Below are 26,664 nucleotides of genomic sequence, written 5' to 3'. Positions count from 1 at the left end.
CATTTCACCAAAAGCAAAATAAAATACTTAGGTATGTATCTAACAAAAATATTTATATAAGATCTGTATGAGGAAATCTATAAAACTCTGGTGAAGGAAATCAGAGAAGATCTAAACAAATGAACATTCCATGTTCATGGATAGGAAGAGTCAATATTGTTAAGATAACCATTCTTCTCAACTTGGTCTATAGATTCAACACAATCCCCAACAAAATTCCAGCAAGTCACTTTGTGAATATTAATAAACTGATTCTAAAGTTTACATGGAGAAGCAAAAGACTGAGAATAGCCAATACAATACTGTAGAAGAATAAAGTTGGAAAGTGGACACTATTTGACTTCCAGACTTAATATAAACCTATAGTAATCAGAACAATTGGTATTGGCAAAAGAACACATAAATAGATGAATGGAACAGAATAGAGAGTCCAGAAATAGAACCATATAAATACAGTCAACTGATCTATGACAAACACACAAAGGCAATGGAGAAAGAATAGTATTTTTGATAAATGGTGCTGGAACAACGAGATGTTCACATGCATAAAAATGATTCTAGAAAATGACCTTGTATCTTTTTACAAAAATTAACTCAAAATGGACCATAGACCTGAAGGTAAATGCAAAGCTATAAAACTTCTGAAAGATAACAAGAGGAAATCTAGGTGACCTTGGGTTTGGCAATGAGTGCTTATTTTATTTTTTAAAAGATTTTATTTTATTTACTCCTGAAAGGCATAGGGAGAGAGGCAGAGACATAGGCAGAGGGAGAAGCAGGCTCCTCACAGGGAGTCCCATGTGGGACTTGATCCCTGGACCCTAGGATCACACCCTGAGCCAAAGGCCGATGCTCAACCGCTGAGCCACCCAGGCGTCCCTGGCAAATAGTGTTTAGATGTGGCACTGAAAACATGCTTAATGGAAGAAAAACATAGATTGGACTTTATTAAAATAAATAATTTGTGTTTTGCAAAAGATAATGTTAAAAGAATGAAAAAACAAGATACAGACTGAGAGCAAAGATTCACAAAATGTATCTGATAAAAAACTTGCATCCAAAATATACAAAGAACTTTTAAACTCAACAATAAGAAGACAATCTAATTAAAAAGTGAGTAAAAGACATCAACAGATACCACTAAAGAAGATTTGCAGATGGCAAAAAGCACAAGAAAAGATTCGCCACATCACACATCATTAAGGAAACGGGAATTAAAACAATAATGGGATATCACTTCATACCTATTAGAATAGCTAAAATCCCAAACACAGATAACATCAAATACTGGCTAGGATGTAGAACAACAGAAATTCTCATTCGTTGCTGATGGGACTGCAAAATGGTACAGCCATTTTGCAGGACAGTTTGGCAGTTTCTTACAAAGCTAAATGTAGACTTAGCATATGATCCAGTGATCATGTTCCTAGGTTGAAAATGAGTTGAAAACTTATGTCCACACAAAACCTACACAAAAATGCTTACAGCATTCATAATAGCCAAAACCTGGAAGCAACCAAGATGTCCTTTGATGGGCAAGCAGATAAACTGGTACATCTGTACAATGGAATATTACTCAGTGATAAAAAGTGATGCGTGATCATGCCACAAAAAGACACGAAGGAACCTTAAATGGGTATGACTAAGTGGGAGAAACCAGTCTGAACAGGCTACCTAGCATATAATTCCAACTGCACGACATTCTGGAAAAGGCAAAGCTATGGTGACAATAAAACGATCAGTGGTTGCCAGGGGTTGGCCAAACACCGAGGGCATTAAGGATAGTGAAACCCTTCTTTAGGACAGTGTAATGGTGGATATGTGACTTTTGCACTCGGCAAAACAAACAGAATGTGCAACACAAAGAGTAAATCCTGCCTGACCATAAATTATGGACTTTAGTAAATAATAATAAATCAGTATTGGTTCATCAATTGTAACAGATACACTACACAATGCAAGATGTTAATAATAGAAGAAAGTGTGGGGTGTGGGGTGGAGCATATATGTGTTTTCCATTAATTTTTTCTATAAACCAAAAACTGCTCTAAGCAACAAAGACTATTAAGTATACATTTAAAAAATGATACGTATCATAGATTTAGAATAGTACCAGCACATAGCAAATGCTATATAAATATTTATTGCATGGAAATGAATAAGGGTGCAGAGCTGTGATATCTCCAGGAGGACTCCAGAATCAGATTTGTATTCTCTGGACACTTGCACACACTCTCACTGGGAAATTCTCCTCCATGGGTCCTTCCCGTTATTCGCTAACTCTTCATCCTATTTACTTCTAACCACTATCAGAGAATCTATGTGATCTAAAGGGCTCATGATTCTTTGTCTTTGTGTTTACTATCTGACCCCAACTAGCTTATGGGCACCATGGCTATGGGTAGCCATGGCTACTGTGCTTACCTCTGTCTCCCCAGGGGAAGATGTGTGCAGGAGTGCTGGCTGGGCAGGGTGTGTGTGGTCTCAGTGACACGGCTCTGTCCTGGAGAGGCTGGCGGTCTATGGAGGGCAGGGGCGGGAATGCACACAGCAGAGCTGAATAGCTTGCTAAGTGTCCTGACAGAGGAATATCAGGAAACTAGGCACAGGAGTGGGGAAGAACAGGAGCTTAACTGTGGAGGAGCCAGGCAATCCAAGGACAGATAACATCCCTGTAGAGATAACACAGGGGCCTGGAACTGAAGTTCCATTTACTTGCCAGAGAACTTTCTAGAAGGGGGAATAGCACGGGCAAAGGCTTGAAAGTGTAACACTGAGCAAGGCCTATGACAGGAATCCTGAGGTGTTCAGAGTGTCCAGAATGTACTGACCAGAGGAAGCAGAGGCATCTAAGGTCGGGAAGGGTAGTTGGGGACAGACCACAGAGATCTTTGATCACTTCTCCCCCAAGTAGAGACTTCTCTCTCATTGGGGTTCCTGGAAAAAACAGACCCTTGAAGGACAATTTAGGACACCTCGTCCCCTGGGCACACTGTTCAGCCACCATGCTGCGTCTGACAGAGGAGGGTCTGAGAAATCAACTGACTGCTTGGTGCTGTTTGGTGGAAAAAAGACAATAAGCCGACAGGGCTGCGGGTCGACAAATCAAAGGGTTCTGCTACCATGGCAACAGAATGACAGGGCAGCCCTAAAATAAGACGAGAAAAAGAGGAGCAGGCCAGAAAAGGTTCAGAGAGAAATCTCAGCAGAGACCTGGGGGGAAACCGAGACGGAGTATCTGGGCCAAGAGCCAGGGAGCTGGTTGTCTTCCAGGCCCCACCTTGGAAAGTCTGGATGCCCCTGGGCAGGAACGTGCCGTGCCCTCCCCGGACTCAGTTTCCTCATCTATGCAGGGAGGCATCTCCGTGCCCCTGTGCTCCAACGTTTGAGACCCATTGCCCTGGAAGGTGGTAAATAGGTGGGGTTCTCTGCTCAGCGCCACCGAGAGCCTCTGCACTTATTTTAGAAAGGAAGGAAGAAAGGTAAGGTCGGCGACAGCAAACTGTCACTGCCAGTAATCAGACTGCACGAGGTGGATCTCCTTTACGGGGTCCAGGGGGACAGGCTGCCCAGATCCATTTCTGGAGTCTGCTGACTCAGGCCGACGCCAGCCCTGCGGCCTCTCCCTCCGGGTCACAGGCAGAGCGTGGGGGGGGACCCCGTTGTGGGCCCGGCCTCCACCTTAACCTCGGGTGGAGGCAGCGCGCCCGCCTCCCCAGCCACCCACGCTACCGGGCTTCCAGCCAGCGAGGTGGTCTGGCCTCGGTCCCCGCGCCCGGCTCCAGGTCTTCAGGCCGCTCTGCCTGACTCGCTCTCCCCGTCCCTGACATCCCGGCCCAGTCTGGCCCGCTCCAGTCGGAGCCCTCGTCCGCACAATGTGAAAGCACTTCCCTGCCTCGCCCCCTTCAAGGACCTGTGCCCACCGCCAAGGTCCGCGGGAGCCCCTAAAAATGGCAAAGTGCCATCTGTGTGTTGAAAGGCAGGCTAGGGTAGTGGTGTTGCCACTAACCTGCTAGGAAGCCTCCCGTAAGTTAAATAATCTCTTTGGGGGTCTGTTTCCTCAGCATTAAAGTGGGGTTAACGGGAGCACCTGTGCCAGAATTATTGTGAGGATTCAGTGAGTTAACACACGGAGCGAGCTAGCACCATCGTTCCTGTAACGTTATTGGCCTCAGGGCTTGTGATTAGCAGCCCGCTGGCTCTCCATAGCCCAGAGGCCTGGTTGGCCATGACAGTTCTTTCTCCTATTGACATCCTGTCTGGATTTCCAACTCCTGGCAATGGATGGGAACTCCCCAGGATGGAGTGGGGGGCAGGACTCTTCCTTTGCCAACTGTGCACCATGAGTGGTGACCAGGTGTCGCCGCCCCTCTGGAAACAGCCTGTCTGTCCCAGTGACCTTCTGCCCCCTTGGCCCATGGGTGCAGCCCGCGTCTGGGCCCTCCTCCTCCTCCTCCTCCTCGGCAGTCCTGGCTGTGCCTGTCTGGAGTCCTGCTTCCTTCCAAAGTGAGGCTGAAGGCCGTGAGACGGAGGCGCCGGCCCTAAAGCTGTCTCCTACATCTGTGCCGGCAGAAAACAGGATTCTCTGTCATGGTTTTGGCTTTGCCACTTCTCACTGGGCTGAGTAAACCCTCTATCTGCTCCCCTGCAAATGCAGCTGGGCATCTTATTTGCTAGAAAACCTTCTCGTCCAGGAGGGTAAAAACCTCTGTTTCCAGCGCGTAAAATGACCATTTCCACGTTCGTTTAAGAATCCACACTACATTCCACAAAAAAGATTTCTCTAATAATGCAGACTCGGGTTCTCTCAGTAGAATTTGCTATGCCGTATGGAAACCATGATGCGCGGCACACCCCGTTCAAGCCCAGCCCTTTTCCCCCGAGGAGGCAAGTTAACAAAACCACAATTTCCAAAGGATCCTGACCTTCCCTAATCTGGAGCATCCTGGAAAGACCAATGTGAGTAAAGGGCAAGGGTCAATGCAAGACTATTAAATTATATGCCTTTGTGTGAGGTTCTTTATTTTAACAGAACTTATCACTTCGAAAACCACATAGTAACGAGAAGGAACAGAACTATGTTCACCCCGGAGTAGCGCTCCTTGGGGAGCTTACTTTAGAGGAGGTTGAAATGCAGTGTAATTTCTGCACCGACGGATCACATAAATGGTGGCTTCCACAATGTGCAGAGAATATACTCATGTAAATAGCCCAACATTTCTTATTTCTGCATTTATTAATATCACTAGACAATTCTTCCACTGTGTTTTCCCCAGGAGTGAAGACTTTCTATTTGGCCTTTCTGAAACACGTCTCAAAATGGAAGGAAACAGAACTGAGGAGTTTCTGATGGGGAATGTGGGCCCATGTGGAGCTGTGAAGATTCCCCTGTGACTACTGTGATTTCTTCTTAAGCAGGGCGACGTGCTGCCTCCCCGTCCCGGAGGGCCTGGGAGCAGTGTCCCCGCAGACCCTCTCCTGCCAGTGTCGGCGCTTACCTCCATGCTGTACCTCTCCACCGTCCTCCTCAGGGGATCGACAGCCTGCCAGCAAATGAGGATGCACAAGTCGATCAGCAGCATGCCCCCGACAATCACCAGCAGTTTCTGGTCCTTGATGATCTGCAGAGAGGGCAGGGGCAGAAGGTAACAGACGTGACAGAGGTTCCCGAAAGCAGCTGACGGGCCGGCTCAGGGGTTTCAGAACATCTCCAGACTCTCCATCACCCGCAGGATAAATCCAGCCAAACTCCTTTGCTTGGCATTCAAGGCCTTTCATGAGCTTGGCTCCTCCACACCCTCCCCGCCCCCGCCCCCACCATGTGCACTTAGGTTGGAAGACTCCTAGTTTCTGGACCTGCTGTGATTCTCACCCCCGACTCCCACCCCCAGACTTTTGCAGGTGCCAGTTCTATTGTCTGAAACACCCTCTTCTGTCTGTCTGGCAGACTCCTAATAACCTTTAAAGACCCAGATCCATTGTCACGTCCTCAATGAAGTCCCCTGTAACTCCCACAGCAGAATTAATTGCTCCCATAGCACTTTGTTCCTGTACTTAACAGGAGAAGTAGTAGTAGTAACAATAAGGAAAGAATCGCTAATATTCAGTGAATACTTACTCTGTCTTTTATAAAGGTAGATACTATTATTATTCTCATTTTTAAGAAAAGATTTGTTTATTTAATTTTTTAAAAAGATTTTATTTATTTATTTGAGTGAGGAAGTAAGCAAGAGAGAGAGCATGAGCAGAGTGAGGGAGAGGGGGAAGCAGACTCCCAACTGAGTGGGGACCCCAATGCAGGGCCCGATTCTGGGACTCCGGGATCATGATCTGAGCTGAAGCCAGACACTGAACCAGCTGAGCCACCCAGCCACCCCAATTTCTTTATTTTAGACAGAGAGAGAGTGGGAGTGAGGGTGTGGAGGGCAGGAGGAGAGAGAGGATCTCAACTAGATTCCATGCTGAGCATGGGGCCCAACATGGGGCTCCATCTCATGACCCTGAGATCGTGACCTGAGTTGAAACCAAGAGTTGGACGCTCAAGCCATTGAGCCACCCAGGCGCCTTTTATTATTCCCATTTTATGGATAATGAAACTGAGGTTTGTGAGGTGCTAAGTAACTTGCTCAATGTAATACGGCTAGTAAGAGATGAAGTCCAGATGGGAACTAAGCTCTTCCTTTCTCCGAAGTCCACACCCTCGGACACTTAGAGCACCAACCAGACGCTATAGTTGGTGCTACATTGTTTTATGTCTGTCCTCCTCAGAAACCAGGGAGCCCCTGACAGAAGGGAGGCCGATTTAATTTTTTTGTGCATCCTCAGTACCTTGCAGGGCCTGGCATGCAGTAGGCACTTAAAAGTTTGATGGATCAAATTGAGGTGAAAGAATATATATATAAAAAAAGGAATATAATTTCCACCCTCATATATAATCCCTTTCGCTATTTCTTATAAGGGAAAGGAGGGAAACTGAGTGGGAAAAATTAGAGAGGGTGACAAAACATGAGAGGCTCCTAACTCTGGGAAATGAACAAGGGGTAGTGGAAAGGGAGGTGGGTGGGGAGATGGGGTGACTGGGTGATGGGCACTGAGGGGGGCACTTGACAGGATGAGCACTGGGTGTTAGTTATGTTGGCAAATCAAACTTCATACAAAAATAAATAGAAGCAGAGTCTTCTGAAAAAAAAAGGTTGGGGAAAAATAAAAAGAGCATCTTTTGGTATGTGAAAATGATATGAAGTTCAAGTTTCTGTGTTCATAAATAAAGTTTTACTGGAATACAGCCATAAAAGATAATAGTTTCCACCCTCTTTGCAGCCTGGGTTGTCTTCATTACACTGTGAGACTCCCACTCCACTTTACATCTGTTTGACAGGGACTGGCCTGACGACAAATGCTGCCAGCACCCAAGAAAACCTGTATTTCACCCTCTGTACAGTTATGTGCCCCTCCCCTCAAAGCTAATGTGATGAAGTCCTTCTGGAAGAGACTATAGAAAAACACACAAAACTGAGTCAGAAGCTTAAGAAATATCACCAGGTCTGGCTTTTAACAATTAAAGTCATTTTAAAAGGAGAAATAGAGATTCAGGAGGTTCCTCTGTTGCCGAATTGTAAAAAAACAGGGAAGTATTGTTGAGTTCCTGTCAAAGAGATCAAATCTACCAAAACTGCTTCACCTGGGGTCTAGGCACTGGCAAAGGTCCCTCTTTGAGATTTTCCAAGAGCATCCCATGAACCACTGGTGCTTTGCAGAAATCCTGCTTAACCTTGGCTCTCTGGGGAGCTGGGCAGCTCCCTGCTAACCTTGAGAAAGTGGAACCAAAGGAAGACATGCCTGAGGAGCTTAGGACAAGGAGGACAGGCTAGCAGGGGCCTCCCTCCAGAGTGGGGGCCCAGGGCACGTTTTCTTAGGCCATCATCCACCAACCAGTGCTTATGGAGCACTTCTTCTATGCCAAGCCTCAGACAGGCACTAAGGGTAGAGTGATGAGCAAAACCCAATTGCACAGAATTCACCGTCTAGAAGGGAGGAGAGACACAAACCAAATGATCGCACAAGTAAATGTGATGTTGCAACTGTCATTGGGGCTCCGAAGGCAATGAATGTGGCCATAACCTCCAGTGAATGCCCCTCAGCCTTGTAGCAAGGACAGGGAGAGGAAGGCACATGCCCTGGAAAGTTTGGAGGCTGTCAGGTGAGGAGGGTAGGAACCTGCACCCTGGGCAGGAGGCTGTGCCGCCTTCTCCTGGCCTCTTCCTGAGGCTCATTCATTCATTCCCCAGGAAGGTCAGAGAGCCAGCCTCTGGACAAGGCACCGGCACACAACGAGGAGAGTAGTTGGTCCCTGCCTCCACTTGGAACCAGAACCTGGCTGCGACATGCTCCCTGTGCAGGGCTTGCCTGTGATCACTGGGGAGAAGCTGCTCGGGCTCAGTGCTGATGTCAGGGGAGGAGGGTGCCAGCAGGAAGGTGGGAGAAGGACCTTCCAAGTTCAGGCACAGCATGGGCACATGGCTGGGGCTCAAAGAGAGAAAGACAAACCCTGGTGCTGCTCTCCAGGGGCCCATAGGGTTGGGAGGAGAGACAGACTTGTCACGGAAGGTTACAAGAGGGTGCTGAGAGGAGAGGAGGTGGCTTCTCAGAGGAGCTGCTGGAGGCCACTGTAGCTGGAAGAGCTGAAGGCTGGGTCAGGGGACTGATGGCATCATGTTACCCCTGGTTCAGGATTCTCCTGTGACTCCCCATCACCTGGGGGTATAAATCCAGCCAAGCTCCTTTTCTTGGCATTCAAGGGTTTTCCCAAGTTTGGCCTGACTACTCCCCAAACACATATTGCTAATACTTAACCACGCCTGAGTCTCTTGTGATGTTTGCCCTCTGGACCTTTGCAGGTGCTGGTTCTTTTGTCTGAAATACCTAGTCTTTCTGTGAGAGGCTCTGTGTGAGTGGGGTGGGTGTGGGTGGCTGGAGAGGGGATTAGGTGGAGGGAGGAAGCCTGCATGACATTGGAATGGGGCCCCTACCTGGGGCCTCTGAGGGAGTAAGCATCATTAAGCAGAGGAGTGATGCGGAGCTCTCTGCAGCATGGAAGGGTAGACTCCAGGCAGGGAGCCTGCAACAGGAGGCCAGATAGGAGCTGGTGCAGGTGTCCTGGTGAGCAGGGAGGAGGCTGGATTCAGAGCAGTGACTACCATGATGGTCAGGAGGATGCCAGTACCATAAATATCTGGAGGCGGAATTGCTGGCTTCAGCCTCTCAGTCCTCTCTCCCTCCCCACCAGCAAGTGCCAGCACCTCTAGATCCCCTGAGACAAAAGGTCTATGGCTGTTCCCACAGTCTACCTTCCAGGAGGCAGTGACCTTGAACATGCTCAACACTGATTATGTCAGGGCACACTGATGCTATCACACTGAGTTTTCTCTCTCAAGCCAAGAGGTTACGAGTGCTTTATTCTCAGTGGGTGTAAAGGGATATAGTAATAATGATTAAGCACAGATTCTGGAATCAGATCTCAGTGTGACTCTTACAATGAGCTGTGTGGCCTCGTGTAAGTTTCTTAACCCCTCTGAGCCAGTTTCCTCATCTACAAAATGGGGGTAATAATCACATAAACTATATTAGGTTACCAAAGTCTGGCTTATTATAACTGTTCAACAGCTGTCAGCTATTATTATTAAAGGTCACTTTCCATTGTTGTCTAGAGTAGGGATCAGCAAACTTGGGATTTGGCCCACTGCTTGTTTTTGTAAATAAAGTTTTATTGGAACACAGCCATACCCATTCACTTATGTGTTTGTCTGTGGCTGCTTTCATTTTCCAACAGCAGAGTTTAGTGGTTACAACAGCAACTCTATAGCCAGCAAAGCTCATGTCTACTATCTGGCTTTTTACAGAAAAAGTTGTCTGACTCCTGATTTGCAGAAAACAGCACTTCTTTATTTCTTCAAGAGACTTCAGATATTTTGACTGATTCAGATTGTCCTTCTGCTAGGACCCACTCATTGCCTAGTTCTGGGGATGCCATTCCAGGGGGAGTAACAAAGTGAATGGCGTCCTCTGAAGTTGTGCAATGCATATCACTCAGACGACTGGTGCTCTCTGGTGAAGCTGCTAAAAGCCCTCTCTTGGCATTTTGCTGGAGCTGAGCCTATATGAAGATCTGAGATGATGTCCCCATGTTATTGTCTGCAAGAGTACCAAATCATGTGTGTAGTGAACTCACTTTTTTTAAATTAAAAAAATATTTTAAGTATTCCCTACAACCAATGTGGGACTCGAACTCACAACCCTGAGATCCAGAGTTGCATGCTCTACTGACTGAGCCAACCAGGCACCCCTGTAGTGAACTTTCTTTGTCCTCATAAAAAACCCCACATCTACCCCTGGAACAAAAGATCTCATCTCTGAGTTACTGCTTTTGTCTCAATGTCTCAATTTGGTCCTCTTAAGAGGCAGAATAAAGACTGTAGTAAGTCTTCCAATTCAAGATTTTATGATTGAGCCTTAGAAAAAAACAGTAACATGTCATAAAATACCAGATTTGGAAGCATTAAGTCACCACATGTCAATATGTCCTTTAATAGGCTTCTTTTCCTTTAATGTCTTTTAAAAATGTGGCCATCTGGGGTGAAGTTTTGTGTATGTGTGTTTGGGGAGGGCATGCCATCATGGGTGGGAGGGAGGAGGAGGCGGGAGCCAGGGAAGAAAGAGAAGGATAAAAAGACTATGAAAACAAGCGTATATTGCATTTACAAACTTATGTGAATCCAGTAAACGTGCAGCAAAAAAATGAGAGAGCCTATCTTAAAAAAAAAAATCTAAACTTTAAAAAGAAACCAATAAAAAACAACAACAACAATGAAAACCAACCTTGGCTATAGAAAGGGTTGGAATCATGAAGAATTCACTCCCAGTTTTGACTTGTAATTGCTGCAACCCTTTTAAGACAATCTGGTTCCTGGACCTGAGCTTTTGATCCATATAAGATATAAATTTCTCTTCTACACCTTTAACCTCTTCTTATTTATTGAAAAAGGATGCTTGGTGGCAGCCCTGCAAACCTGTTCTGGAATAACTAGAAAGCAAAACTAGAGCAAAAAGTTTCTCTCCCTGGAATGGTGTGTTCCTCTTTTGTAATAGGTGAAACAGGAGACCAAATCTTGTACAAAGTCTTTGGCAGCTTCTCAGACGAGCCCGGCCTGGGGGGTGCCTGGCCCACCACCAGCTTGAATTCTGTTGGCCCAGCGGCCCAGGGGTGGAACCAGTTGCCTTGCTCTGGCAGTGCAGCAGGTGTGGACTGTGCACACCACAGCCCCGCCCTCCATGGAGCTCTCAGATAACTGAACTCCCCAAGTCTTCCTTGACATGTTTTGTCAATTGTTGCCAGACAATTGGGAGTGTTCTTGCTCAGCAATCACCATGAGTAATGGAAAATAAGGGCCAGTTCTTTATGACACACGACAATATGGATGAATCATATATTGACACAAAGGAATCAACATTGTGATTCTTCAAAGCCAGGGTGGAGTTGTCATAAATGGCAGAAAAAAAAATAAATAAATGGCAGAGCAATTCTAACCACAGCCACAGCACAGGAGGGGCCCTAGAAGTCACTTGGTTCCTTGATGCCTTAAACTTTGGCTTGCACCAGCATGGATGAGGGAGGGCTGGTGAGAGGAGGCAGGATCCTGGGCTCCACCTAGGACGGTGGAGCTTGAGGAGGTGCTTGAGAATCTGCATGTTTTTTTTTTTTTTTTAAACTAGGTTCCACAAGGGGCGCCTGGGTGGTTCAGTCAATTAGACATCTGCCTTCAGCTCAGGTCATGATCTCAGGGTCCTAGGATTGAGCCCCCACATTGGGCTCCCTGCTCAGTGGGGAGTCTCTTCTCCCTCTGCCCCTCCCCTCAGCTCTTGTGCTCTTCTGCTCTCAAATAAATAAATAAAATCTCAAAACAAAAAATAAAGTAGTCTTCACGCCCAGCGTGGACTCCAAGATGGGGCCCAAGTTTACATCCCTGAGACTAAGACCTGAGCTGAGATCAGGAGTCCAACACTCAACCAACCGAGCCACCCAGGTGCTCTGAGAATCTGCTGCTGGTCCAGCCCACACTCTGAGTAGCCATGATCTGGATCAGACGCCTTCCACCCTGGCTGTATATTAGCATCATCTGGGAAAGTCTTAGAAACTCCTGATGCTCAGTTCTAGCTCCAGGGAGGTGGTTTCAACTGGCTTGGGTTAGATTGCTTTTTGGAGTTTTCAAAAGCTCCCATTTGATTGAAATGTGCAGTCAGGACTGAAAAGGACTGGTGGCCACACTTCTCATTTTACAGAAGGAAGAGAGTTGTCATAAATGCTGTGGAGGCCCCTTCAGGTGAGCATGGGCAGTGGGTGGCAGAGACAGACTTTCCTCCCTCTAAATGCAGCCTGTACTGTCCCAGGTAGCTCAGGTAGGGGGCCAGGGGCAGAACAGAAAAGATGGTCCTCCCTCATCTGAACAGCAGCTCCCGTAGCAGCCCTGGCAGGTGGAAGTGTTGATGAGTGAGTGGTGCCACTGGTTACCAGGCAGGATCACAGCTCAGGAGACAGTTATCATTTCAACATGGCCCCATTTTACAGATAAGGAAAAAGAGGCTCTGAAGGATGAAGACGTCTGCTCAAAGACCAACAGCAGGTCTGTGGTGGGTACAGAAGAGAATGGGAGCTGCTTTCCTGCTTCCCCTGGTGGCCCCACTGCCCTCAGCGTGCTTGCTGTCTGCCACAGGGACCAGGGCTCATAACCAAGGGAACCAGATGACAAACAACAGCACCACACGCTAGATGGGATAAGAGCAGGATCTGCGGAGGAGATGTCTGTAAACAGGTTATACCCACATTGGGGGTTTAAAAAGTGTGTATGGATGGGGCAGGGTCAAATCGAGAAGAGGATTTTTGGAAAGAGTCATCATGATGCTGAGACGTCTCCCCATAAGCGAGAGGATGAGTTATGCTTCCCCCTTGACCCCAAACGAAGAGGGAGGCTTTAAGGAGAGCACTCCGATGGCTTGACTGATGGGGCTCCCTGAAGCATGGGGGAGCCCGAGACTCCTGAGAGGACCAGCTGGCCAGTGGCTCCAGGGAGTGGAACAAGAGAGAAAGCTGTTGCAGTGGGATCAACCTGCACGCCTCAAGTTTGTGTGGGTGAAGGATGCATGCATGTCTCCTGTGCACCAGAGGTGGTCCAGGGCAGAGGGGGAGATGTGTGGCCCTGTCCCAGACATGTGCAGGGGCCAGGTGAGCCCAGGAGTGGAGGCACCGCACATGGCCCCCTGAGGGAGTACTGCATCCATGTCAGGGCCCTGCAGGAGGGAAAGTCTCCATCCTGGGGGCTTTGAAAAACCCACAAAAGCACCCTATGAGAGTCTGAAGGGTCTGCTTAACCAGGCCCAGCAAGCCCTGTGGCAGTTCCTTCTACCGCTCCAAGCTCCAACTCCAGAGGGTTCAGAAACCTTGGGAAGGGGGATGACAGGGCAACAGCTCAGGCTGGCAAAGGAGAGAAACAGCTCTGCACACCCCCTCTCCCAGGACGGGCGGCTGGCCCGCGGCAGGCCTGAGCTGGGGGAGGCTGTGCCTTTGAATGCAGTTTGAAGATCTGACTATTACAGAGGACTCCACATATTAGCTGCTGACCAGAGGGCCTTCCTAGTCATGAGACTTGCCTGAATTTTTCTCTAGAAGCAAGGGAAGAACCGCATCACCGGAAGAGTTAAAACGACAGTGGTGGAGAAAGTTTATGACTACACTGTAAGAGTCAAGCTGAGCCAACATGCTGGTTACACCTCCCTGCATGGGTGGCAAATGCTTCCCACCCACATGAAGGCCGGGCTCCTGTCCTCTAAGGGCCTCTTTGAAAATGGAAGCATTAAATTTGGTCTGTGTCCTGTTTGCTCCCCTGTTTTAAGGGCTCCTCATTGCCCAAAAGTTAAAGTTCAGATGCCTCACTGTGGTTCCTCCTGCACCCCGTCCCTGCAAACACCATGTCCTGGCCTTAATGAGCCTTTGCCGGCTCTGTTTATTTATTTATTTATTTTTATTTTTAAAGATTTTTAATTTATTTATTCATGATAGAGAGAGAGAGAGAGAGAGAGAGAGAGAGAGGCAGAGACACAGGCAGAGGGAGAAGCAGGCTCCATGCAAGGAGCCCGACGCGGGATTCTATCCCAGGACCCTAGGATCACACCCTGGGCCAAAGGCAGGTGTTGAACCACTGAGCCACCGAGGGATCCCCACCAGCTCTGTTTAAACATCCATCCCCTCCCCAGGCCTCCACGCGTGCAGTTCCCTCTACGGGCCTCTGCCTAGCTAACCCCCACTCACCCTCGGGTCTCAGCATCAGTGTCACTTCCTACACGAAGCCTTCCCTGAGTGCTTGTACCCCTGTTGCCCCATATGTTACCAGCCAGCCCTTCTCCCCATGAGTCGTTAATGCTTTTTTAGCTGTTTGATTTCCCTAGGAGGCTGAAGGTGACGGGGATGGGCAGGCATTGTGTTTAGCTTGAATTCCCAGCAGATAGGCCGGTGCTAAGCACACTGTAGGTATCTAATAATATTTGCTAAATAAATGCTAAGTGAACATCGCAAACATCCTGAAACAGGAGTGATTACCTTCTTCTTCATTTTCACATTTTTGAAGATGGCGTGGACCCTCCATGTCTTTGCAAACATTGCCCCAAAGGCGGTTGTGTAGCCGACGGTGAGAATCCAGGTCCTGACCTAGAGGCCATGAGAAAACAGAGACATTAACATCTCCTAGGTGAACTGACCTCACCATCTATGAGCGCATCCCAACAGGGGGATTCTAGGTGATGGGGACAGATGCTCTATTTTATATCCCATAGAGTTTTACTCTCATCAAAAGTCCTTCAATCGTATCTCAATCTGATAGACATTTAGTTCTATCAGCCACTCACCAGACCCAGGGCCCTGGGCATAGGGGCCTGTGAGGTTCAAACTCTGCCTGCCATGGGCTCACAGCCTAGAGGAAGCCAGTCATTGGCAGAGGCACAGAGGCTCCCAGGACCACCGAGGGATCACTAAGGGGCAACAGATCAGCCTTCTGGTCTTCCCTTCCTCCCTCTCTTCCTTAAAACCTTTTAGGTGAGGAGACAGACCTGTAGAAGGGAACATAATCGCTGGGACTTCCTGTCTCCTCACCTGAGTCTGTAGGAGACAAGATGGCCCCGGGAACCTTTCCTATGGGACTCCCAGCTCCCAGATTGTGGGCATGGGGGAGGGGTGGGCACTGAGCCATAGGGGCGGAGACTGGGCAGGAGAACCAGCCTGTTGTGGCCCTTCTCCAGTGCTCAGCAAACCCACCACTCTGGTGGGGCCTGCCAGGACCCAGCCAGAGCAGACCCTGGGGACACCTAGCTGGCAGCCGCAGCCAGGCCAGCTCCAGGCCATGGCAGGGGCCGTTCAGCTAGGGAGGAAGGCCAGAGGAGAAAGGCCATGACCTTCCTGCTCCCACTAGGGACTTGTCTCCTTGGGCCTTGGGAGAAGAGAGGAGTGAGTGCTGCTGGGGTCCTCTCACCCGGCCCCCTCCTCCATGGTGAGGCCATGCTGTTCCAACTGCTCTGTGTGACCCCAGAGTCTGGATAGCACCAGGTCAGCCTGGCCTCTGAGCCTACACTCAGACCTTGGGTTCCTGCTCAAGATGAAGGCCCTATCTGGCTGTCACCTGTTCCCCAGGATTAAGTATCTTCTGACCCCCAGCCCTGGGCTGGTGACTGACAGGCTGGCCCCTGCAGGCTGGGATGGCTGGCCACCATCTGTTGGGTGGTGGGGGCCTCCTGGGTGCCTATTCCCTTCCCACACTCCCATCACGGCCAGACCCCAGTCTCTCCAGATTCCACCCTCACCGGCTGGTCTGGATGCCCTCCCAAACAGAAGAGACTCGCCTAGCTCCAGGCTGTGTGTCACTGAGTCCTGGGGCCTCCCACTCACTGGGGTGAGAAAGCTGTGTGCTTTGTGAGTGTCTGGTTCTGGCTTTGGTCTGTCCTCTCCTCTCCCTCAGCTCTGTTATGCTAAGTTCCCTCTAAAAGAAGATCCCCACCTGCCTCAGTTGAACACAGCAGGAAGGTAAATGCAGAAGGAGAAAGAGGGAGACAGCCAGGCTGGAGCGGTCAGCTTAGAGTCTCCATGTCCAGAGGAATCGGACACAGCAGGTTTGCCCTGCCACAGCATGCCCTTCCAGCCCAGGGGTGTCGTCAGCAGGTGCAGGAAGTTCCCAGAAACGCCCCCAGCCGAGTTCCTGCACGGAGTACCTTCACTCTGCCCTTCTAGCAACTTGGCTCTCCAGCCTCTAGTTATACCGAGACAATATTTCCCCTTTCTATTTTATTTGTGAGAGCAGGACCTGGCTGAGAAGATGGCAAGGCCGGCCCCACAAGGAAAGACAACAGTATCACAGCGATTGTTCAGAAACATGGACGTGCCAGGTGTGAATGCTGGCAGTGGGACAGGTAGAGACTTCATCCTTTTTTTTTTTTTTTTAATTTCAAAAGCAAGGATAAATCAGACAGGCAAGAATGAATCACAGTACTTTAGAGAAGGCACAGGAGGGCCACATTATTACCCATATTATAATCCAACAGTGCAAGAAAAGTGAACAGAACAGGTGTGGGAGGAATAATCATGCCCAGTTATTGGGAATTTAGACCTGAGCTTAATCAATGACCAGATCACAAATCTCTAGTCTGTCAGAGTTGCATAGGACCTTACAGACCACTCCTTCCTTCCTTCCTTCCTTCCTTCCTTCCTTCCTTCCTTCCTTCCTTCCTTCCATCCTTCATTGATCTGTTCACTCAGTAAGTAGTATTAGGCCAGAGGCTAAGTGTATAACGACAAAAACAACAAATAAAACATTTTTTTTTTTTTGAACCACCAGTTGAGTGAGAAATCACTTTGCAGATGAAGAAACTCAGAGATTCAGGGCATTTAAGACATTTTTCTGAACCATGCACAAAGCCGCAGAGCTGGGCCTGGAAGCCAATGCTTTGCAACCCCTGCCCCCCACTGGCCCCCATTGAGCCCTCTCTCCCCTGCATCCCATGAACTCCTTCTCAGATAGAGATTCCCCGAAGCTGAAGCTGGTTCATCCACACCCAGGAGTCAGCTGTCAAAGGCACAGGACACACCCGGGGGTAGCTGGCTGCCCGAGAACACATTCCTGGGCCACCTCTACACACTTTTAGTGCTAACAGGTTGGTAGAATGGCCTCCAAGTGTTTTGACCATGTTCTTCTATCAGAAAAACAATCAATTTGAAACAGGAACATAAAGGCAACGTGGACATTAAAAAAAAAAAAAAAGGACAGCAGGGGATGAAGTTGTTTCATTTGATTTTTATGCGGCTGGCAAAGATCTCTTATTTTGGGGAGAAGGGTCGCTCCGGGCTCGTAGCTTTCTTACAGTTGCTTTGACTTACATTTTTTTAAAGTAACCATTTTTGGGCCACTTGCCTGTTTCGTGAGGCTAAGTTCATTAAGACGCAAGAGTATAAATTAGCTAAGTTAGTTAAACCCTGACAACACAAATCTAGCCTGGCATCTGGAAACGGCGACATGCTGCCATAAGGGGAATCGAAGAGTGGCTGAGGAGGCCTGGGCAGGAAAGGGTCCACACCATCCTTAGAAAGGCCTCTGGCCAGGTTGGCCCTTGGCTGGCATCTGGGAACCTGCATTTGGGGACAGTCCCCACCACTCCCTCAGTAATAAGAGTGACTGTTTGCCTGAGCTGTTTGTGCCAGCACTGTGGTTTACACTGCACACCTGATCTTCAGGGACCCTGGAATTCAGGCATGTGCTAAGCGGAGGGTGCCCAGGTGACCTGCCCTCAACAAAACTCCTGGGCACAGAGTCTCTAGGGAGCCCCCCCGGCAGATGGCATTTCACACGCGTTGTCACCATTCACCGCTGGGGGATTCGGTGTCCTAATCAGGGAAGCCCACGCCCGCCTTCCCTGGGACGTTGCCCCGGGTGCCGTTACCCTTTGCTTATCTGCCTCTATATTCTTTCTCTGTCATAAATCACTGCTGTGAGTACAAACATATGCTGAGTCGTCCTAGTGGATCACTGAGCCGGGGGTTGTCTTGGGGACCCTTGGCACAACACCCCACTGCCATCTGGCATAACGGACTGATGAACCTCGCGGTTCTCTGGAGCTTTCCTGCACCGGAGTACTGGACACACCGCTGCGCCAGGGCTCCAGGGCCAGTCCCAGTATTAAACCTTAGTAAAGCTTAATTTCTTTTGTATTCTTCTACATTAAAAACAAAACAAAACAAAACAAAACAAAACAAAAAAAACAACCCAGAAGCGGTATTCCTCTGCAAGACAGTCCCTGGGTCGCCTTGCACACTGTGCTGTTCACGTGCCATTTAGAGACAACCCCTCAGACCATGATGAAGCAACACTGGAGGAAAGACTCCCAGAGCTGGACAATGGGACCCCCACCGGCAGAGCTGCCCACCGCGGGCTGGCCCGGCCCAGGGTCGCTGCTGGGCCAGGCGTCTGCCATAGGGAGGTTATTTCTCTTCCCACCTCTCTATTGACTCTTTTCTTTCTTTCTCTTTTTTTTATTTTTTTGGTAAACGACCAATTTATTCAATGATAGAGGTATGGTTAAAGTAAACCAATACATATTATGTTGCTATCAAAGTTACATTCCGAATACTATATAGCAAGAATGACAATTATATGTGAATTAAATGCTATGAAAATTGAGATATAGCTATTATTAAGATTTTTTATCGCTAGTGTATTTTATGTATGTATGTATGTATGTAGTATGTTTTACATTTATTTTTATTCATTGGCTCTTTAAGATGGAAATGGACCCTCGAGTTCAGACCTGGACCCTCTTTCCCTCTAAGGGCTTTCCCTGGATTTTTAGCCCCACTTTCAGCTTCAACCACTTTCTCTGAGCTGACAAGTCCCTTGTATCTTTCACAGCTTCTGTCTCTTTCCTGAGCTCCAGACCTGCATGAGCCACTGTCACCACAGACCTAGGTGACACCTGGCTGTGCCATAAAACTTCATGCTTCACAGCCAAAGCTGAGCCCATTGGCTCTTCCTCTGAGCAGCTCCATTTCCTCCCACCCCAGGGAAGTGCCACTATCCACACCATCGACTGTCACCCCCGTTAGGTACCTGGAAATCACCCTGGGGAATCCTCCCCATCACTCTCTATTCAACCCCTAAGCCCTGCTTCTGCCTCACTTTCTGCCCAGACCATGCTTTGCCCCGCCTTGTGTCTGAGACAGGAGGCTCCATGCTTGCACCTCCCAGGCTCCCTCGCCCCCTGGCTTCTGGCTAGACTTGGAAGGTTCCATCAGGAGCTTGGAGGGTGCCAGGAGAGAGTGTTTGCTCCCTGCTGCCACTGCTTCTGAGCTGTATCTCTGGCCAAAGCTGGGTCTGTTCACATGGCTCAGGCCCTCTCTGGGTTCCAGAAAACACTCCTCTCTCTAACCCTTCCGGCCTAGGAGTGAAAGCACTTCCTGTGGTTGCTAGTCCTCTGGTGCTCTGACCGCTGTGTTTGCTTCCCTAACCCTCCTGCACCCTGGGAGCTAGTCTCTCCACTAGAGCCACTGGTTCACCCCCTCCTCTGCGTGCTCAAGCTGCCATCCTGGCAGTCATGATGAGCAAGGGCTCTGGGCTCAGACTGACAGGGGCTCAAATCCTATCTTGGTCACTTACTATTTCTGTGAACCTGGGCAGGGCGTGTAATGTCGTTGAGACTTTTTTCCTCATCTGTGAAATGGGAACAGTAATGCCTCTTTCTTCAGAATGGTTGCAAGGATTAGATGAAAGGTGTGTGAGGTGCTGAGGTTCTCAATCAATGTCTGATCCGTGTTCACGTGTTCCTTACCACCCCTCACTGGTCCACCAGGGAGCCACTGCTGCTCTTCCCACCCCTCCCCTTCCCTCCTGCTCATCCATCCAACCCTGTCCCCCTGCCCTTGGCAAACCTAAGCAAGTCTCCTGGGTTTAAGTCCTTCGCTGCCTTACTGAAACATCAGGTTAGATACCGGATTCTTAGCAGGGTGTAGCCCCTACCGCCCCCTACTTTTCCTGCCACCCCGCCATGGGGCACTTCACATCCAAGCCATCCCATGCTGCTTGAATGTTCCCAACCCCAACTGCTCTGGCTCATGCTGTTGGGCCTGGCACCAGGTATTCCCTCTACTCAGAATACTATTCCTCTCTCTGATCTCCTTCACAAGTTCTTATTCTTATTTGTCCTCTGAAATCCAATTTCATGAGCCACCTCCTCTGAGAAGCTCTCCCAGACCTCGCAGGGAGATCATGGCTGCCTCCTCCTTCAGACTTGTGGCCTCCTGCACGTTTCTGCTGTGCTGGTCACACTGAGACCATATCTATCTGCTTATCTTTCTCCCTCTCCCATGAGATGGTGCTGGGGGAGGGAGGGCCTCCAATGCTCCATCTCTGGGACCAGCACCGGTGAGAAGGGAGTAATCGGGCTGGATGAGCCAGCTGAGGAGGTAATGAGTGCTTTGTCACCAGAAATGTGCCTGAGTCAAGCACATGGAAGGAAGACCATAGAGGGGTATTTGATGGCAAAAAAGACTGAGTTCATGGCATCAGTGGTCCCTTCTACCCAAATAAAGTCTGCCGTAAGGTGGTGAGATCCCCATCACTTGACATATTCAAGCAGAACTTGGAGGGCCCCCTGTAGGAATGCTGTAGGAGTATCTCCTGCGCTTACTTAATGATGACCTAGGTATCTCCTTTCTGTGTGTCCCTATGATGCCAAATACACCAGAAGGTTCTGAGGGGCTCTACGGTTCTGTTTCCAATACGTCACCTCTAATACAAGTCTCTACTGATTCATCAACACAAGACAAATAGCTACTTTTTCTCCCAAAGTCTTAAACATATTTACTCTTCTGACGGTAAGGTCTTTCTTTTCTCTCCTCAGCCGCAAAGTGGCCGCCCGCCTCTGCACACTGCCTTGAACACATACATCCCCGAGGGAGGGAGACCTTGAGGCAGGTGATGTCCGCATCAGTCTCAACCATGAAAAGGAAAAAACAATTCGACACATCTCCAAATGGAAAGAAAAACCTATGCCCAGAACAATTCGGCTCAGCTGCTTGCTCAGTTGATTTTGGGAAGGCCTGCCTGGCAGAGGGAAGGGCTTTCATTGCTCTTTGGGGGACCAGTGGGCAAATGGACACACGGCCTCTCTCGCAGGTTCTGACAGATGACCGGGGCTGCCACGCTCTGGGCCTCCTGTCACTACAGAGGCATATGAGCCCCAAGCCGGGAAGTCAGATGGCAGGGGAAGCTCTGGTGGCTGGTTGGATGCTGGGGGTCAAGATGCTTTCCCATTTTCCAGAAAGGTTCTTTTTAGAAACTTTGGTTTCTTTTTCTTTCTTTCTTCTTCTTCTTCTTTTTTTTTTTTTTTTTAGAACCTTTGGTTTCATTCTGACCATTCACCCCAGGCAATCAATGGCGAGAAGGCAGGAAAAGAAGCCCCAGACTGTCCAAAAAGCAAGACCCAAGCCTCCGCTATGTACATCTTCCTGGGGCAGGGGGTGAGATTTGGTGTGCGTCCTGAGGTTCTAAGCCTCTGGGGAGGCTATACACTGCTCCAGAAGACCCTGTCTTGCCCAGGTTCCTTTAAGCAAGATCTGAACAGAAAATACCCTCAAGGGTTTGGAGTACAGCAAAACCTTTCTAGGGGAGGGTAGGTACAGTTCAGAGGGCCACGGGAGAGGTTGGACACAAACAGGGCCACTCTGGGACCCACGGGGGTGTCTTAGCAGCCTTGGGGCAAATCACTTAAAGCCTTTCCTTTTAGGAGAAGGAATTTCTTTCTTTTTCCTTTTCTTTTTGTCAATTTTAAATACAGTTTATTTAAGACATTGCATTTTCCACTTAACAATACAGTGCTTATAAAGTGCAATGTTTATTTCCTTTCCCTGTGCACATATTCCATATTCAAGTATCAACAATGCCCAGTATATTTACTATAGCAGCTTGACTTTAAAACTGCCATGGAATTTACTACAAATTTGGGCCCTTCAAATGTGTGGAACAATGCTAGACCTGTCATCAGGTTGGCTTAATCAACCTCTTCAATGGTAGGCCCAAAGAAGGCACCACCAGAGGGAGGAGCTCCACCACCAGGAAAGCCTCCAGGCATTCCTCCTGGCTTGCGGGGAGGAGGAATTTCTGAGAAGCACCCCCTCAGGGGACTTTTTTGAACCCCCTCCTGAAAGCCCTCCCAGCTGAAGAACTGAGCACTTCACAGGATGAAATCCAGCCCCCACTGCCCCTGATATCAATACCCTTGTAGAGTGCACAAAATGTACATTTGGTGGCCCTTGCTCAGGTGACAGGATGCAGAGTGAGGGGAGAGGTCTTTCTTCCCTTTCTCTCTATGACCCGAGCAGGTGCCTTGGCCACGAAAGGCCAGCGAATATTCTGGATGCATGATGTTTTCGAGATGGGTGGTGACAGCATGGGGTGGGGGGTTGCGTGGGCTGAGTGGGGCGCCTCCCCGTGGCTCTGGGGACCAAGGATGCAGATGAGCGGGTGCTGGGCCAAGAGAAGGGCAGAGTGGATGCACTACAGTGAATGCAGCTGCTATGAAACTTGCGGGCAAGTAAGAGGCATCTTCTAGGACTTCCAGAAATTACTGTTGCTCATTTCAAGGGGTCCCCTACATAAAGTCTTCCCTCTTCCCTGATCAGTCCCCTCACTTTTGGCCCTCCCTCCCTCCCCCAGGCCTGTCTCCCTCGAGACATACAGCATCCTGAATGGTAGTTATTCTTTTTTTTTTTTTTTAAGATTTTATTTATGTATTCATGAAAGGCACACAGAGGCAGAAACATAGGCAGAGGGAGAAGCAGGCTCCCTGGAGGAAGCCTGATGAGGGACTTGATCCCAGGACCCCAGGATCATGACCTGAGCCAAAGGCAGATGCTCAATTACTGAGCCCCATGAATGGTAGTTATTCTTTACCTACATCTTCCCGTCTACACTGCCAGCTCCCTGAGGGCAGCGATCTATGCAGTCCTTACTGTGCTCAGAGTAAGTACCTGGGAAATGTTATCATGCGAATGAGTGACTTCTAGGACCAGAGCTAGGGCCTGGAGAGGCCCACAGGAGAGTGTGAGGGATGAGAGCACATCATCTGCTGGAGATCTGGGGAGCCTCTGGTGCCCTTCTTAGCCTCCTCCTGGAAGCCAGAGGCAACCCTTCACAACTGAAGGATCCGGCTCAGGATGGAGATGGGGTGGGGAGGCCACCGCTGTAAGAGGGGAGCTGCAGCCTCTCCAAGACTCCGGTTGGCTCCAACAGACCTTGTCAGCTCAGTTCTAGTCCCCACGGCTGCCTCCTTCTGCTGGTCTGCACCTGCCAGGCAAGGCCACCATTAGACACCCTGGGCATCCCCTGGCCCAGCCTTCCAGCCACCTTCAGAAATCACAAAGTGCTCTACCGTGGCCAGCCAGAAAACACAAGATTGCATGCTGAGGCAGCCCCCTCACCACATTATTGCATCAGGTTATCTTTCAACTGCCTCAAAAAGAAATCCCCAAGCAAACAATATCACAGACATGTATGGCCTTTTGAATCAAAACATCACTAATTCTTCCTAGACTTGAGTTTACTGGGAGGCCAGGTGGGTGTTCCCAGATAGCCTTTGCCTTTTGAGTCAGAGTCAGAAAATCCTAGCATCCCAGAAGGGCTAGAAGAGCACATTCTGCCCCTCAATCCAGTGCCTGCGCCCCCACCACCCCACCCTTCCCAGCCACTGCCCATCCTGAGATCATCCATACACCTCTTGTGAGCAGCGTGGATGGCTGAGAGCATGCTCCAGGACCCAGAATCCAACCTTGCCTCCTGTGATGAGGCTGCTCTGCTTCCAGAGATTCCATGGGGAGGGTGTGTGTGTGTGTGTGTGTGTGTGTGTGTGTGTGTGTATTTGTGTGTGAGAGAGAGAGTGAGAGAGAGAGAGAGAAAGGAAGCCCCCTTATGCCCCTAGCTGATCCTCAAGAGCCAAGATTTCTGATACTTACATTTCTCTTCCATGACCAGTCTACAAGAGACAAACACAAAAATAAAGCAGGGTTCTAACCTTGACCTTTGTACTACTCTAGGTGTGGTCTGGGAGCTTGTTAGAGATGAGGCCTCTCAGGTGCACTCCAGACCTCCTGAGTCAGAATCTGCATTCACAAGATCCTTAGCTGATTTAAATGCTCATGGCACTATGGATGCAGGCAGAAGACAGGCTGGTGGTTACCCCCAAGGGAGCGGGGGGCATGGTTCGCCACAGGAAGGGAAGGACTTTCAGGATGCTAGTGGTGAGCTGTTTCTTGATCGAGATCATGGATTCACAGCTGAGTTTGGTCTGTGAAAATTCACTGAGCTATATACACTTATGATATATGTGTGGGGGTGTGTGCATACTTTAATAAAAAGTTTTTTTTTTTTTTTTTTTTTTTAAAGAGAAGGAATCAGGATTGTCAGCAAGTAGAGGCAGCGGGAGATCTACAGCTAAGCCACGATCCTCTGAGCTGCCTTGAGAGTGGCCCCAGGCTGAACCGGCTTCTCCTAGCTCTCCCATCACATGCCTATGCCTGGGGACTCTCATCTGCTTCTTTCTTACCTTGCCTGGCCGCCTGAGGCCCCTTTTGGCTCTGAACGCAGCAGAGGTACAGCAGCGTGGCTTTGACTTAGACAGGGCCTGAGTCTGTGCCCGCCCCAGTTCTAGCAGAGCAAGGCCATGTGAGGCCAGAAGTCTCCATGGGCGGATCTCCGTTCAATCAACCAGCACCAACAGCACTTTTGCAGGCTCCTCTTTATCCTAAATCTGCTGTGCTTTATCAGTGTCTCTCTTAGCAGTATTCTCAGGGAACACCATGATCCAGACACAATCCCATCATTCATAAAGATAATGGCTAACATTTATTGAACCCTAGTGTGAGGCAGGCACTAAATGCTCTGCATACACTATGCTGTTGAATCCTTTTGATCCTATTTTTAGGCCCATTTTACAGAGAAGTAAACTAAAGTTCAGAGGCACTAAGTAAACTAAAGTCACACAGCTGGGAAATAGCGTAGTTGGGATTTGAACATAAGCAGTGTGACTGTAATTCTCTTATATGCTGGGTATCTGAAATGCTTGGGGACGTATCAAATCTGAATGAATAAATACCACTGAATTATACACCTTAGAAGGGTGAACTTTATGGTACGTAAATAATATCTCAAGTTTTAAAAATCCAAATGGACAAATTTTAGAGGTTGGGATAAATGTTGACCACATTTCCCTACACATTTGGTGGATCTGTTTCTCTGGTATGAACTAGTTAACAACAAATATATATATTTGTTTAAGAATGCAGTATCTTAGGCACTCCCGTAGTCCAACGGATCTAAGTTCCAAACTTCAGCCCTGCCACCCAGCCATGGGCAACAGAGTTTTGGTTTTCTCTTGTGTCACAAGGGACAGCGAACCTTGCCTTGTCAGGGGGGTGTGGGGATCTGAAGGGACGTCTGCACCGGCCAGCAAGTGGATAGTACTGTTTTGGGAGGGCACAGGCCTGGGGAGTGAACATGGTGCTGCTGACTACCTCCACCCTCAGGGATGCTCTGAGAGCCCTCGAAGCTCCTGAGAACTTGGTTGGGATCTGAGGCCCATCTGGGTCTCGCCTTCACTGCAGAGCCCCTTCTCATGCTCCATGCTCCACGCTCATGCTGGGGGTTCTGCTTAAGATTCCACAAGGAAGACAAGAACCTTTCCTCTTCCTCACCCACCTTGCTCCCACTCTGGGCTGCCAGGGGCTGGGATTCCTGAGCCAGGTCAGCGAGTAAGTTTTGAGCCGGCCCTCCCACACCCCCTGGCATGGGGGCTCTGGCCCAGCCCAGCACTGTCCTCATAGGCAGCTCCCTGCCCATAGGGGCCATGTTGCTATGGTGATTCCGCTACCCACACAGTGTCCAGGGAGATAGCAGAGTGTAGCTGGAGCTGTTTGCAAGACTTGCTGAAACCAGGCTGGGAAGATTCCTGAAAGGGTCAGAGGGAGTGTGTGTGTGTGGGGGGCAGGGATGGGAACTAAGTATAACTGCTTCCCTTGCAGTTGCTGTGTGTGTGTGTGTGTGTGTGTGCACTCACGCGTGCAAGTGCATGCTCACACATGCAACCCCCTCACCCCTGTCCAAGTTATAATGGCCTCATGAGCCGAGGCACAGCCCCTAGAGAGGCATAATCTCATGATTGTCATTGGTTTCTTCCTGAGGTAGTGTTCACGGTTTATCACTGTGTTTAGTTTCCATACTGAAAATGAAAAGAAAAAAGATGGAGCATTCACCTAGCAGCAGGAAGGACTGAACAATGACTTCCATATGCCTTGTCCTTTGTCCTATGAAAATTTCCTCTAGAACACAGAGCAGGACACCAGGACTGTAACTGTGACAGGGAGAGGGGGGCCCACCTGCTGTCCCTGGTGCTCCAGGCACCTCATTGCAATCATCTCATTCCGCCCACACCACCATCGTGCACGGGGATTTGTTATGCTCATTTTGCAGATGGTGAAACTAAGGCCAAGAGAGGCTAAGTCACCGGCCACGGTCAGGGGCCAGTTCATACAGG

General features: G+C 49.1%; 1 protein-coding gene across 1 annotated transcript in view; it reads right to left on the bottom strand.

The window, feature by feature from the left end:
* The window catches only part of GABBR2 (gamma-aminobutyric acid type B receptor subunit 2), a 348,476-nt gene that overhangs the window by 49,786 nt on the left and 272,026 nt on the right, over positions 1-26,664 (bottom strand). The window contains exons 12-13 of the mRNA XM_055301415.1: positions 14,648-14,755; positions 5,499-5,621 (exon numbers count right to left, since the gene is read on the bottom strand). Of these exons, the coding sequence (XP_055157390.1) occupies positions 5,499-5,621; positions 14,648-14,755 (231 nt within the window). The remainder of the gene's footprint in view (positions 1-5,498; positions 5,622-14,647; positions 14,756-26,664) is intronic.

Source organism: Nyctereutes procyonoides, unplaced genomic scaffold (assembly GCF_905146905.1).
Source record: "Nyctereutes procyonoides isolate TBG_1078 unplaced genomic scaffold, NYPRO_anot_genome, whole genome shotgun sequence".
Classification (NCBI taxonomy): Eukaryota; Metazoa; Chordata; class Mammalia; order Carnivora; family Canidae; genus Nyctereutes; species Nyctereutes procyonoides.
The sequence above is the reverse complement of the archived record's forward strand: the minus strand, read 5'-3'. Positions and strand labels throughout refer to the sequence as shown.